Here is a 14,615-nt window from a genome sequence, read left to right on the forward strand (position 1 = left end):
GTTGGATTTGGAGGTTTATGCGGTGTTGAGGGGTGGGTGGGAAGGGGGGAGGGGCGCATAAGGGGGCCTGTGTGGGGGGGTTGTTAGTATGTAGGATGGTGGAGCGATCGCAGTTAGGTGCGAGGGACACGAAGTTGCACGAGTTCTAGGATGAAAGACTCAGAGAACGAGGGTCGGACGAAGAGACTTGGAGATCGGTTGGATGCCGAAAGGACTCAAATATTGGAGCCTTGGAGATCGTTTGCATCCTGTGTGCCTTCCGGCTTCATTGGCAACGAGTGTCCATTCTGCCGTGTTGGAGATTGACAGGCAGTTGACTTGACATTTTACCACAACTCCGAAAGCTAGAAGAGTATGCTCACCTCATCCACCACTACAGCTACGGAAACAACTTCGTTCGCCACATTTGATGTACCAACCTTGGGAGACATCGCCTTAATTTGACTCGATAGACCAGTAATCGTCTTGTGGTCCTAGAAATTTCGATCTTGCCATGGAACATCCGGTCTGATATATATTCTTCGTGTCAGGAATGACTCATCAGTCGAGGACCAAGGAGAGCATTGTTTCACGAAGGCTAACGAAGGACGGACTCAGAGAGTTTTTCAGTCATTGGGGTCGATTACTCTGCTGGCCTTAAACAGTCACCTGCAACGCTGACAGAAATATTGATTAGACACATTTGGAACGACGAGGCTCGTGGCTATGCCGTAGTGAGTAAGTCTGTAAGGCCAGAAAACATTCTGGACAGTGCAAATATCACAAACCGCTATGGATGTTTTAACGGCACACAGTGGTCTTAAGGGTGGCAGAGTCACCGTGTAGAGAACCCGTACCAAGCGTTCGTGAGAGTTGGCAGTCACGTGCCGCTCAAACTAGGGAACCCGACGTGTTCCGCTATCGATATGGAACACCTCAACGCGTCCTCTAGCGCGTTACGATTTCGCACCTTCTTACCATACAGTTCACTCATTACTCAAGAGGTAACACCACCCTTGAGACTATGCGAACATACTCTCGACTACGTGCTTTTACGACGCGCAGCGATGAGCCGCCTACCAAACGCAGACGTCTCGACAGCACGAGAACGGACGCGACGCCTGAGCGAGACGCTGCGGAGACCGAAGACGCGTATTTGGCTGCTATAGATTCGACCAGCATCGTCTCCTCGAGTCCACTCAGGAAACAGCCAGCTCTGTTCTCGGACGACGCAGCATGCACCTCAACCCCACCATCGTCTCCTCCACAGCTCCGATTGTCTCCTCTCCCACCAAAGCGCAAGTCCGTCTTCGCGCTCTCGAAACGAAGCACGTTAAAATCCAAGCCAAATGCGAGACCACTTAGCGAGCGAAGCGACAATGTTCTAAAGACACCGCCTGGGAAGGAGCTTAAGAAGAGACGGCGCCTTACCCAGATGCAGATTGACCTTGGCGGAGACATCCGGAAAGCATGCAAGACCTGCGGCATGGAATATATACCTTCGAACAACGAGGACGCGGCACTACACAGGAAGTTCCACGCCATGAACGTAGGAGGCGTCGACATTGGCAAAGCATTCGATGATCCCTTGACCACCGAGAAGGTCTGGGCGGGCGACAGCGGCAGCTTTGTCGTGGTTGTGGATAGGAAACACACGCTGGCAAAACGCAACAAGGCAAAAAAGGTCCTGGAGCTGGTCAATACCGAGCTTTCGGCAGTAGGGGTCGAAGACGAGAAGCTCTGGAGTCGCGTCTCTGTGCCGTGTCCGCAGCCCTCCAGCGGCGAAGGTGGCAGCACATCTGGATCTTCAACCTCGCGACAGGACAACACATCCAAGGCTGCACGCTTCAAGGTATTCCTGTACATACAAGGCCGGAAATGCGTCGGCCTGTGTCTTGCGGAGCGGATCTCCGAGGCTCACCGGGTCGAGGAACCGAATGAGCCAAACGCGTCCGCAGCGGTGATTGGGGCTACAGCTCAGAGTTCTTCCATCTCCGCGAGCACTGGGATCGATCCAGCTATGGTGGGTATCTCCCGGATATGGACCTCAAACTCGCACCGGCAGAAGGGGATTGCGGCGAGGCTGTTGGATTGCGCTGCCGGCAGCTTCCTCTACGGTGCTAAGATCCCGAAGGACGAAGTGGCTTTCAGTCAACCCACGGAGAGCGGTGCGAAGCTCGCGAGGAGATGGTTCGGGAAGGAGTTCGGATGGCATGTCTATGTCGATTGATGGTGGGGCAGTAAGCAGTAGACCATCCCAGCTGAAATGGACAGCTCATAGAGTTCATTCTGCTGTGTGGTTAATCATGGCCAGCTGTAAGATGAAATGTCGAAGTGAACAGGCTGAAGCTTGATGGACGGAGTTGACCAGGCGGGGGCGGTGCGATGTGAGTTGCCGACCAAGGATTTGATCAAGGGTTGGGCGATCCTCACCGGGGCAAGCTCCAGGAACAACATCCGCCCACTTGAGCTGACCGCAGCTCTCGCACCTCAGTTTAATGTACATAGACAATAGATGCAATGCCCAGTCGTCTCTAAGCTGTCACCATGTCGGGAAACCCGTTTCGTCGTTCTACCCAACAGCCCGCTTCAACAGCACCAACCCCAGACCCTCTCCACCAGATAGCAAACGCCCACCGGCACATACCTGCTTTGGATGAGGGTATACAGCCCGTTTTCGACGTATGGAATACTCGGGGAATGACAATGCACCAGAAATACCTCGGTCTTCGGCGACCAAGACAAAGAAAGTCCGCATAACATCACCTCCGCGCTCTCCGCCGCAAGTGTCTAGTCCACCTCCGAACAATCCTCTTGTACGGCGTTTGTCTAGCGGACAGCATAACGGCTCGCCACCGCCGCCCATACGGACACTGTCACCGGAAAACAGTGGCAATCCACAGGACGATCCGTTTGGCAAGAGCTCGGAGGGAGGAGAAAGCACCGAGGATGAGGAGCTGATCCAGAATACACGAAGGAACTCCGGCAGCATCGGGCCAGCGGTCACAGCTCCAGCTGCACCCACAAACCCGTTCTCGAAGACGTTAGCGACAACAGAGCCTTCGTCGAGCCAAACTCCACAACACAGGGAGGCTGCAGCCACATCGGAGCGGGGCACTGCGGATCAGATTGGACCCGGTGCTGGGAAAGGCTCCATGGACGTCGATTCGTTCAAGAGGCTCCTGATGACCGGAAGTGCAGGTTCATCCGCATCCGCCTACTCGACGGCCGTCCCATCCGTCTCGACCCACCACCGGTCACAGAGTGGGATAGGAGGAGACAGCAGCAGTAGCACAGACACCTCCTCCGTCTCTAGGCAATCGATTTTTGAACCGGTGCAGGAACCACAGCTCGAGTCGCCTAGGACATCGTACGAATTATCCATCACCGATGACGACGAAAGCTCCAACCTGATGGGCGAGGGCCGGAGACCGGACAAGAAGAAGAAGCCACCGCCGCCGACTGGCAAACGCAGACACGGCAAGCTTGTGCAGCAGCGGGCGCCGCAGATCGTCTCGTTCTCCGACTTTTCGCTATCCGTCTCCTCTCCAGGCGTCCAGCCGCCTTCTCCCATAGACGCCAGTAAACCCTTACCGCCGCTTCAAAGAACATCGTCGGACCTGAACAAGCCACTTCCGCCACCTCCGCCTGCGCATTTCAATCCTGACGTCCAGCCACCGCTTCCAGAAGCAGAAAATGTCGCGCAGATCGCCGGTCCTGAAGTCACCGCAACCCCTCCTCCAATAGAAGAAGTTCCGTCAGCACAGCGCAAGAAGCCACCCACTCCACCCTTAGCTCGCCGGCAAAGCCAACGCAAACCGCTAGGCCCAGACCGCCTATCAAGCAACCCCACTCCCACACCGCCTCCTCAAGCACAAGAAACCGCACCTCCAGAAGCTCTCCCATCCACCCACTCAACCAAAGCCCCAACGCCGCCCCCAGCCCGCCGAACAGCCGCCGCTGCCACCAGCGCATCCACAACACCCAAACCCACCGCCCCCTCAACCACCGATCTTCCCGGTCCATCGCCTTCCTACCCGCCCACCTCACTCGCCCGCCACTCCTCCAGCGCCTCCGCCTCCGCCTCCGCAAAAGCCGCCCCCGCGCCCCCACCTCCGCGCCGCGGCTCCAGCAAATCCTCCATCGACCTCTCCCGGTCGCCGGAGGAGTCGCGGCGGCCGAGCGCCGAGGTGCTGAGGGGTAGTCTTGACGGTGGGCGGAGAGCCAGCGGGGCGAGTGCGTCGAGTTTAAGGAATGAGTATGCGCCGTTGGGTGCTGGGAATGGAGGCGGTGTTCAAGGGGTTGGAGGGGCTGCGGTCGAGGAAGCGCGGAAGGCTGGTGCCGCGAGTGGGAGTGATATCTTGGCGGAGATGGAGGCGATGCAGAGGGAGGTTGAGGCGTTGAGGGAGAGGTATCGGAGGGGTAGCTAGGAGGGTTCGCCTGGATTGGCAGGGCCGCGTCCGAGAGCGGTATGGAGCGAACGGCTGGATGTTGTTTTAGAGGTGTTTGGCTGGGTCGGGTTTCGCGGCAGTTGAGCCGGGAATGGGATGGCTGGTACTTGGAGTTTGGACTGATGGCGACGTTCATCGTTGTGTTGTGATACTGATTGCGGATATGACATCATTTAGAAAGTCACCACTGGCTGGGTTTCATGGTAAATTGTTGTTCGGTGCTTGTGCAGCAGGCCCAGAGTAGCATCTCCTGTTCAAGCGGCTACGTCTTCCAACTCTTGCAAGACGGTTCGACCGGAGCCGCTTCCCTTCCCCCGCGTCCTGGGTATCACCCACACCCCCTGCCTAAACTTCTGCCGTTTCCTCTCCCTCCACCGCTGCTGCCCCTCCTCAGTACCATCCCTCGGCTCAACCTCCAGCCCCTTCCCCTTCCCCTCCCTCGCAGCCTTCTCAATGAACTGTCCCCGCAACTGATACACAAGCGCGTCCAGCTGATCCGCCACCGCGTCGCCCTCAACCTCCCGTACCTGACGCAGTATCCAGGTGAACTTGACGGTACTAACCCACTGGTCCTCTTGCAGCGGGCGGATGACTCCAGCCCAGACAAGCGCTTTCGTGAGCATGGGCTGCAGGCCTCGCTTTCCCTTGCGGGTGCGCAGGAAGCGGTAGCAGTCGTAGACGCGGCGGAAGCTTTGACGTTGCGTGTAGCGCGCGTCGTGGGCGAAGGCGAAGGCAAGGATGTGGACGAGGTCGTGCCAGGGTTCTGGGGGCTCGGACGAGGCGGCGCATGCGGAGGTCGCGGCTGCCTTGGATGATCTGATGGCGATGTCGTTGAGCAGGTCGGTGAGTTCGGTGATGTAGCGGAGACCGCCGTCGACGGCGCGGATGTCGAGATCCGGCACGGTGTCGAGCCAGGAACTCATTAGTTGTGATGACAGCGCTGCAGCTCCTACGGGGTTACTCTGGAAGTGCGTTCGGACTGCTACTATGGCGGCGTCTCTGCTGAAGTAAGCCTCATTCTCAGGATCTCGGTCTGATTTAGGGCGAAGCCGATAGTGGTCGAGCTGCTGGAACAACCCCTTAACCATGAGAAGGGCATTGCGAAGGGCGTCGTCTTTTTCTCTTCCTGAATCATAGTACGGCTCTACTAATGCTCGGACAAGGTACGTACGGGGTACGGCCTGTCGAAAACGAGCGTTGGCATGCCTAGCCAGGTAGTGCTCAAAGCGTTCCGCTGACCTCTTGAATACTGCAGGTGCTAAGATCGAAGCGATCCAGTGCCGGAGCACAATGCGGGCGGCGTCTACTTCGGTTGTAGTGGACAGATGATGAACAATCATGACAGGCGGAAGTCGAGACGCTATCGTGTCATACACAGGGTACCAGTCCGACGGCTCTCTTAGATGCCAGCATTTCCGTAGAGATGCTAGCCACGAGTCAAGGACCAGTCCCGACGAGGGTTCGTCGGGGTCACTCGCCATTGCATCCTCAGCTATGGATAGAGTGACAGATGTTTTCCAGTCGTGAATAGCAGTAGGAGTTGCCTCACGTAGAACGTCAACCACGACGGCTCGAAGCGCATCATTGCCCTCTACCGACTGAGAGGACTGGCGAACCCAAGCGACCAGCCGCTCGCACATCGGAGGCTCTGGGTGTTCTTTTTCCGAAGGAAACGCGGACCGGTAGATAGCCATTTTCACGTCTGCTGGCATAAGCCCGCGCGGAACGAAGGAGACGTCCCATGCAAGCCTTTGGAGCACACCTGCACCTATGTCGTCAGTCGACCGTATTCGGCACGAACACAATCCGCGCCAGATCGATGTATAGGTCCTCGCTAAAGCGTTTAACTGCTCGTTTTCGGCCAGCAACGCGTCGGTTCCCTGTATTGCGTGCACGCGTCGGTCGTACCAGCCACCCTTGTAAGCCAGCTTTGACAGAGCTTTGATTCTGTCCAGAAAGTCGATGATGCTAGCGTCTTCTACTGTGCCGAGGACGAGTGCGCTCTCGAGAGTGGAAACAAGGAGGCCGTACTGTTGCGCCGATAATCCAATCTTTAAGGCCTGTCTGACCAGCTTCCGCAACAAGTTGGCCTCAGGAAGACTCAACATCGGATCTTGTACGAACTCAACGAGGATCTCGAAAGATACTCTCCCGCACAGACGCTCAAAGGCCATCCGGCTGAACAGTCCGGTATGCGCTTCGTGAGCCTTGAAATCGCGCATCAACGCTCGTATCTGGTCGATGTCGGAGGCTTTGCGCAGCCGCTTCTCGAAGCTTGAGAGAGGATCGATCTCTTGCGGTGGGTTTAAGTCAACGGCGAACTGATTGGACTTTAGGAGCCATTGGGGCAGCTTGGAAAGTTTCGATGCTATACAGAATCAATCCCTCGTCGTCACAAATGGACTGATGTGAGCCGATGTACGCACGCGATTGCTTTGGAGCCTGTTTCGGGGCCTGCGCAACCCGAGCTGGTGCTTCCCACTTCCAGGGCATGTCTGGTTGCTTGCCAGCCCCAAAGAGCGCGCCGAAGTCGGGCACCGCTCCCCCTCCTCCTGCTGTCGCGAGGCCCATCATACGACGTTTGGCCAACCTTCTCCGAGCCTCCAATGGCCCCGGAACATTACTGCCATAGCGCTTGGAGCTGGCGGTCGAGGACCGGGCGAAGCGGTGGAAAGCGTCGGCGAGCAGCTCATCGCTAATCCATACGTGGTTTCCGGCAGCGGCTTTGAGGCATTGAGCTGCTCGGCGTGAGGCAGCAGGGCGGGTTGACATGAACGAGCAGTGTTGCGAGCATTTCTGGGTCGAGCTTTGAGGTGGAGTAGGTAGCATCGCGGTAAAGTTACAGCTCGATGCCCGGGCGGAGGCTTACTAAGCTGTTCTGAAACTACACCCAGTCGGGCATCCCAGCTTGAAATGCAGTAGTTTTCACGTCGCCTGGAGAGACAGCTGGGCATTGTTTCATAGTCTGTTTCCGGCGTCCCGGTCATGCGCAAGGCGGAAGACCAGCAAGGCCCGGTGGGTGGTTCACTCGAACAGAAGTAACGACATGGTCAAGGGCTCGCAGCGTCCGTGAATGGCATGAGAGATTGAGGCACTGATAATATACTGCGTACTGTTGCTACCTTATGTGGAATGCTAACAGCTCCCTCCGTAACAGCGCTGTTGCTCCACTAAACGTCGTGGGAATAGCGCAACGGGACGAACCGCATGTGTGCCAGCTGCTGCCAGAGTAGATTTTCGGGTCTTTCTTGTGGCAGCGACTTAGCTCTAACAGCGTATCCATGCTGGTAGGGGAAGCGTCGCCGTGGGGGGAGTGACAAAAGCCTCTGCGTGACAGCCTCTCCGCCAAACAAGGAAGGCCACGGAGAGTCTAGGTTTTTGTCACCTATCTCATGTCTACAAGGTAGGGTACCTCTGGTGGACAGATCGAGCTGGCATACAGCAATGTCCACGACAAGTGTCACCAAAGAGCGTGCGATATAAACGGAGGTAGTAGATCTGCATAGCTCTATCGGATTGCCGTTAGAAGCCACGACAGAGCGCCAAAAATACGTGCTTTACGCCAAGATGTGTGTTGTGAAGTCGTTCTCGGCGGTCGGGAGCGGTGGCTTTTGATTCGGCCGGGAAACTCCCGCGGTTGACATGGCTGTTTGACATGGTTGACGCTGCTAGCGCTGTGTACCTGGCTATCACCGTGTCTGTGCGGAAATTGGAGCGTGACGCCGCACCCTGGTAGCCCATCTCCTGAAGCTCCAGGGCTCTCGTCGGGTCGTCCAAGCCTTTCGTTGCACTTCGTCTTCATCGCGGCGTTTACTCTATCCATTCCGTCGTCGACTCCACGCTCGTTCTGTTCTTCGATTTCAACTACGCTCTCTCTCGAACCCGAACGCAGTCTTTACACCTGTTGTTACACATTCCTCGACATCCCAAGGGGGGGTTCCGCTCAACCTGAAACGGGTACGCCCAAACTAAGGAGCAGTCGACCGAGCTGCCCGCACGCTGCGAAGTCGACGACCCCGAAGCAACCATCGAACTGGTTTCGATATCTCAGTCCCGCCGCCATCGTTGTTTTGCTGTTGCAAATCTACACCTCGGCAGCTGTCATTCACCAGCTGTGACGCGTAGGACAAAGGCCTTCAACCACCGTTCGGTCGGCAGGTGAAGATCTCGACACCTCACCTCAAGGTCCCAGTCGAAGCAGCTTCATAGCGACAGGCTTTCGGTACACTGTCGCTACTACATCCTTACGACCAGAGCCACCACTAGCGACGTGCCTGGCGCAGGTCTGGAACTTGCGAGGCATTGCCGCCGACACCAGCTCTTTGTCAAGTGCCATCCTCAAAGAAATCCCTCGCCACCATGGTCACCTCGATCCTCAAGTCCGCTCTCGCGGCAGCCTCTATCATATCATTCGCATCTGGACAGATATTAAGCATGCCGACACCAACGTACACGGGCCTCGCGAACACGCCAACGCAGGTAGGCTGCTTCTCGCGGTCCGAGCCTCTGGTGGACCAGGGGACCCACCAGTATCAGACCGACGGCATATGTCAGCGGATGTGTCTCCAGCTCAGCAAGCCAGTTATGGCTATGGTGGATGGGAGTAACTGCTGGTGTGGAGATTTAAAACCACCTAGAGACAGCGAAGTGGACGTAAACGAATGCAACACGCCGTGTAACGGATTTGGCGCTCTCCCTTGTAAGGCGCCCTTGTGTTGAGTTTCGCTCACAGGCTAACATGTGACTTTCAAGGCGGTGGGCCTAGCAAGTGGATCGTATATCTCACTGGCATCACGAAGAACCAGATCGAGCATTACGAGCCAGAGGCCTCCTCAGCAGTGGTCGCGTCTACGGCAGCGCCTCAAACAGCTTCGACCCCCGCCGTGACACTTGGTGGTCCAACGGTAGTCGTGACCGTACCGGGCTCAGAACCTACCCAAACCGGGTCGAAATCTGAATCCAGCGGCCCCAACACCGCCGGCATCGCCGCAGGCGTCGTTGTCGGTGTAGTCGTAATCGCTGCGATCGTGGGCGGTGTCTACTTCTTCCTCCGCCAACGGAAACGGAAGGCAGTGGAAGAGGAGTACAAGCGTAACGCTGCGGCCAACGAATTCATTGGCGGCAAGCCTCCCGGCACCAGTCACTCCTCACTCAACGACGCGCGCCTTGATCCAGAAGCGATGATGCACAGGCGGCAGAGCGATGGCAGTATTGCGGACAACCAAGACTATTCTCGAAGAATCCTGAGGGTAAGTCTGACTTCTGTGATGGAGGGTCGAGACAGAACGCTAACATAGCCAAGGTCGCAAACCCAGACCGTGGCTATTAGGGAAACGGCAGCGTTTACGATCACGACCTCATTTAGACCCACATCCCTCCGCGTCCTTTATGCCGATTCTCTGCCGATAGCCTTCGTCATATACCATCAGGTTCTTCCTGTCGCAACCGCTCTCCTCCTCAGTCCCGCTTTTTATATCATGTGTTGGGTGTTTGGGTTGCTCTGGCTGCTGTCGTGGATGGTGGGCAGCATACTAGGAGAAGCCTCAACCGCTCTTTCCTCTCGTCGTGGATCTGGAGTCACTTGTGTGATAGCTGAGCGATGGATTTCCCTCGTCATGTCGGGCGTGAATGGCGGTATAAGAGTACACTGGTCACGGCTCTGACCGATGTGGGAGGCTTTTTAGACGGGGTTCTCCAGATTTGCTTTAGTGCTGCAATTAAAAGCGAGCATTATCCACGTTTTCACTGAATGGGTCCTTGCCGATACTGGCTCTAACATCTTCTGGTGTGGATGTCACCACCGCGGACCAAGATCCATCTAGTCACACTGCCCGTGATCTCCGTTCCGAACCTCGAGCAACCTTGAAAAGCCGACAGCAGAGTAAACTCCCCGTGGCTGATTGACTTCTATGTGTGATACCTCACAAAACCGGCTCAAGTCCTCGGCACCGCCGCTCCTAAGCCAACTTGTCGGCGCGTGAGGTCAGTTTCCCATTCGAGACGCGCCGAGGAAACTCGATGTGCCAATCAACCCGGAGCCCTTTTCCGCCTACACGACTTTAGCAACATTCAGTCCTTTCTGTCACTGTATTCAGTTTACAAAAAGCTCGGACCACCCGGATTTTAGGTAGCCTTATCCGCTAGCGTCAGAACCCCGGAGTCGCGTCGCCGTCACTTTGAGCGCGTCGCAAAAAGTCGCAGTCAGGCTCAGCCTCAGTCTTTGCCGAAGAACGGTTGACAGCATGGTGGGCCCCAGAATACCATCGAAGCGCGCGAGGGCAGCGATCGAGGACGACGTATCGGAGCTATACGACGTTCAGGCATCGTCGTCCAATGCTCGGCGGGCATCTGTACGTCAACCGGGCCTCGATTAGCTGCGCTGCGACACTGACAGAAGCGCAGAACAAAAAGCAGCGCCTAGCCGTCGCCAACGAAGACGACACATCCGATCCATACTCCTCCGACCGGAGCGACGAACGCGGGGATCGACGGGATGGCTACACCATTAGCGAGTCCGAGGAAGAAGAAGAAGAAGAGGAGGACACAGATATCGACGAGCTAGAAGAAGAAGGCGACATCCAGGCGACGCAGAGATATGTCTACGACAGAATGCGGGAGCGCAAGCAGGCGCAGAACATGCCCGCCGAGAGCGCCATCATCGAGGAAGTCAGATGCTACAACTTCATGTGCCACTCTAAGCTGGAGGTCCATTTCGGCCCGCTCATCAACTTTATCATTGGACACAATGGTAGTGGGAAGAGCGCGGTGTTGACGGCGTTAACGCTGTGTCTCGGTGCGAAGGCTACGTCTACGAATAGGGGGCAGAACCTGAAGAGCTTTGTCAAGGAGGGCCAGGAACATGCCACGTTGAGCGTCAAGATTAAGAATCAGGGGCCCAATGCCTTTAAGTCGGATATCTATGGGAAGTCGATCATTGTCGAGCGGCACTTCTCCCGCAATGGCGGCAGTGGATTCAAGCTCAAGAATGCAAAGGACAAGCTTATCTCGAGCAAACGAGCTGATTTGAACGACATACTCGATCATTATCAGCTACAAATCGACAATCCGATGAACGTGCTGTCTCAGGACATGGCAAGGCAGTTCCTCAATCACTCAAATCCGCGCGACAAATACAAATTCTTCATCAAGGGGACGCAGCTCGAAGAACTGGACCACAGCTACCGAGAGATCGAGCAGAGACTCGACGAGTCAGAAGTCAAGCTGGTCGCCAGAGAGGAGGATGTCAAGGCCTTCGCCAAGAAGAAGGATGATGCGATGAAAAAGATGGAGCATGCCGACAGGCAGCAAGCCTTGCAGCGAAAAATCGACAACTACGGCCATCAGATGGCCTGGGCGCAGGTCGAAGAACAAGAACAAAAACTCCGGGAAATCGACCAGCAGATACAGCAGGAGAGCGACAAAGTTGCTCAGTGCGCCAGGGAGGCTGATCGCGCATCCGACACTTACGATCGCGCGGCTCAAGTGCTAGACAAGATGCAGGAAGAGGAGATTCAAATCCGCGCCGGTAAGGAAGAGCCCGAGGAAAGGCTGAACCAGGTTAAGGAACAGTTCGACAGCAACAAGGAAGAGCTGAGGTCCACGCTGTTGCAGCAACGCGACATCGGCGGCGAGCTTCGGCAGAGTAAGGCGGCCATGGCCAAGATTCGGAAAGAGATTGCCGACGAAAGGCAGCGGCGGGAGGGTGCCAGCGGAGTCAGCCACACTCAAAAATTGGAGGAGATCCAGGATGCGAGAGTAGCAGCAGACGAGGCAAAAGCCGAGTTTGAGGCGCATGGCCAAGGTGTTGAACGCTTGGAGGAAAACCGTACGCAGGCTCAACAAAGAGTCAGGCAGTTGGAACCTTCTAAGCTTGCAAAGGAACAGGAGGTTCAAGAATGCCAAGCGCTCATTCGCAATCTTACCCAGGGTCAGGGGCAGTGGATGAACGCGTACGACCCCAAGCTGGGAACGCTTCTCCGCGCGATTGAGAACGAGCGAGGATTTCTCGAGAAGCCAGCGGGTCCCTTAGGCCGCCACATAAGACTACTCAGACCACAGTGGTCTTCCGTGCTCGAATCGTCACTCGGCGCCCACCTCAACGCTTTTGTCGTCACCAGCAAGCAAGACCAAACTCTACTATCAGGTCTCATGCAGCGAACTCAATGCCACTCGACCATCTTTATCGGCAAGAGCACTCCAATCGACACTTCCAGGAACGAACCCGAGGCCCATCTAGACACTTGGATGCGAGTCCTAAAATTCGACAACGACGCAGTCCGCAACCAGCTAATCATCAACCAATCGATTGAGCAGACCGTGTTGATCGAGAAGCGGCGAGACGCGATGGACTTCATGTACAGCGGCGCGCGACCAGTCAATGTCAAAGTGTGCATGTGTCTCAACGACGAGTCGAAACGCGGCTGGGGCCTCCGACTCACGTATTCGGGCGCGGGCAGCGAGAAGATCGACCCTGTTGCCGCGTACACCAAGCGGCCTCGCATGCAGACTGACGTCGAGGCTCAGGTACAGCTAGAGACTGAGAAGCTGCAGCACCTGCGTCGCGCGCTTAGTGAAGCTGAACAAGCTCTGAGGGAGGCGCGGATTGCTGTGAAACAGTGCGATCAAGCGCTTGTACAGCACAGACGGCAGCAAAAGGATCTTCAATTACGGTCGCAGCAAGCTGACGAGCTGTGGGAGCGGCTTAACGACGAACTCGAGGCGGAAATGCCGTCCGATGGCAAGATCGAAGCACTGGAGACGCAGTTGCAGGAAACCCAGGAAGGAGAAGAGTTTCAGGAGAACGCCTTCCAAGATGCTGTGGATCAGCGAGACAGGATCAACCAGAAGCAGCGAGAGCTCAAGACTCAGATGGACGAGATCCAAACTGAGATAACCACCATCGATGAACATCTAAACAAGGTCAGCCTGAAAGTACAACAGCTCTCTGAAAAGCGCCAAAAAGCACTTTACGACAAGAACCGCGCGCTTCAAGCCACCGACGATGCGAGGCTAAACAAGCAAGCCTTCGAAGAAAGGCGCCAAGAGCAAGCCGACAGGGTGACCGAGTTCGACGGCCAGGCTCGACAGGTCTCCGGCGGGGTCCGCGTGCCCGTCGATCCAAACGAGACGACAAACAGCCTCGACAAGAAACTGGAAAGACTCATCAACGAGCGCGACGAAGCGCAGCGACGACTCGGCGGCACGCGAGAAGAACTGGCGACACGGGCTCTAGAAGCGAGTGCAATTTACGAGACCGCGCTTCGCCGCCTGAGAGTCGTCGAGAAGGTTGTGCAGAGTCTCAAATACGCTAACAGCCGTCGGAGGGTGCGGTGGAACAAATTCAGGCACTACATTGCTAATCGTGCGAGGGTGACGTTTGCGTACTTGCTTGCTGAGCGCAAATTTAGGGGGTCGCTGAATGTGGACCATGTTAATAAATTGCTGGATATACAGGTGAGTACTCTCCATTTGTCAGGGTACTGGTGGAGGAGCTGACGACCTCTAAGGTGGAACCAGACATCACCAAAGCCAGCGACAAAGGTCGACAGACCAAGACGCTTTCCGGCGGCGAGAAGTCCTTCTCAACCATTTGCCTTCTTCTGTCCCTCTGGGATGCCATGGGCTCACCCATCCGCTGCCTCGACGAGTTCGACGTCTTCATGGACAACGTGAACCGGGATGTCAGCATGAGGATGATTGTGAGTGTTCCCCTTGCTTTCGTATCTACTTCAGACCATGTAAGACGAAGTGCTAATATTCTTCGCAGATCGAAGCTGCCCGCGCGGCTGTCAGCAGACAGTTTGTCTTCATTACCCCGCAAGCTATGGGCAATGCAAATATGGCGAACGATGTCAAGATCATCAAGATGAGCGATCCGGAGCGCGGGCAGACGACGTTGCCTTTCGGCGGCTAGTCTCGAATTCCGTTTTCCGACTTGAGATCGGTTTGCTGGAGACGAATGCTTGCTATTGCCGATATCTACCAGGAGATCTAGTACAAGTGCTCAAAGATAGGTTCGACTGATGATGCCACACGCTACGGCCACCCTTGATCAGGCTTCAGTCACGTTGTTTGGCTCCTGGCGTCGCTTGGAACACCCATGTCTGCGGACCCCTCGAGTTCGACCGGCTATGCAGGGACTGCTTGCATTCGGAAGGAGGACGCTTTGGTGCATTGCTTAGGGCG

At 56.1% G+C, this 14,615-nt stretch overlaps 5 protein-coding genes across 5 annotated transcripts; 4 read left to right on the forward strand and 1 right to left on the reverse strand.

The window, feature by feature from the left end:
- Nucleotides 1-1,003: 1,003 nt before the first annotated feature.
- W97_06100 (uncharacterized protein) lies at nucleotides 1,004-2,209 on the forward strand (the record flags this gene model as incomplete). Its single annotated transcript, XM_007784111.1, has 1 exon — nucleotides 1,004-2,209. The coding sequence occupies one exon, from the start codon at nucleotides 1,004-1,006 to the stop codon at nucleotides 2,207-2,209; it is 1,206 nt and encodes a 401-aa protein (XP_007782301.1).
- A 454-nt stretch (nucleotides 2,210-2,663) lies between these two features.
- On the forward strand, nucleotides 2,664-4,409 carry W97_06101 (uncharacterized protein; the record flags this gene model as incomplete). The annotated part of the gene is made up of 1 exon (XM_007784112.1): nucleotides 2,664-4,409. One exon carries the CDS (start codon nucleotides 2,664-2,666, stop codon nucleotides 4,407-4,409), a length of 1,746 nt encoding a protein of 581 aa, XP_007782302.1.
- Nucleotides 4,410-4,684: 275 nt separating this feature from the next.
- On the reverse strand, nucleotides 4,685-7,004 carry W97_06102 (uncharacterized protein; the record flags this gene model as incomplete). Its single annotated transcript, XM_007784113.1, has 2 exons — nucleotides 4,685-6,798; nucleotides 6,857-7,004. The coding sequence occupies 2 exons, from the start codon at nucleotides 7,002-7,004 to the stop codon at nucleotides 4,685-4,687; spliced, it is 2,262 nt and encodes a 753-aa protein (XP_007782303.1).
- A 1,785-nt stretch (nucleotides 7,005-8,789) lies between these two features.
- Nucleotides 8,790-9,759, forward strand: W97_06103 (uncharacterized protein; the record flags this gene model as incomplete). Its single annotated transcript, XM_007784114.1, has 3 exons — nucleotides 8,790-9,129; nucleotides 9,183-9,679; nucleotides 9,733-9,759. The coding sequence occupies 3 exons, from the start codon at nucleotides 8,790-8,792 to the stop codon at nucleotides 9,757-9,759; spliced, it is 864 nt and encodes a 287-aa protein (XP_007782304.1).
- Nucleotides 9,760-10,672: 913 nt separating this feature from the next.
- W97_06104 (uncharacterized protein) lies at nucleotides 10,673-14,343 on the forward strand (the record flags this gene model as incomplete). The annotated part of the gene is made up of 4 exons (XM_007784115.1): nucleotides 10,673-10,780; nucleotides 10,833-13,883; nucleotides 13,937-14,128; nucleotides 14,197-14,343. 4 exons carry the CDS (start codon nucleotides 10,673-10,675, stop codon nucleotides 14,341-14,343), a joined length of 3,498 nt encoding a protein of 1,165 aa, XP_007782305.1.
- Nucleotides 14,344-14,615: the final 272 nt, after the last annotated feature.

Source organism: Coniosporium apollinis, assembly GCF_000281105.1.
Source record: "Coniosporium apollinis CBS 100218 chromosome Unknown supercont1.31, whole genome shotgun sequence".
Taxonomy (NCBI): domain Eukaryota; kingdom Fungi; phylum Ascomycota; class Dothideomycetes; genus Coniosporium; species Coniosporium apollinis.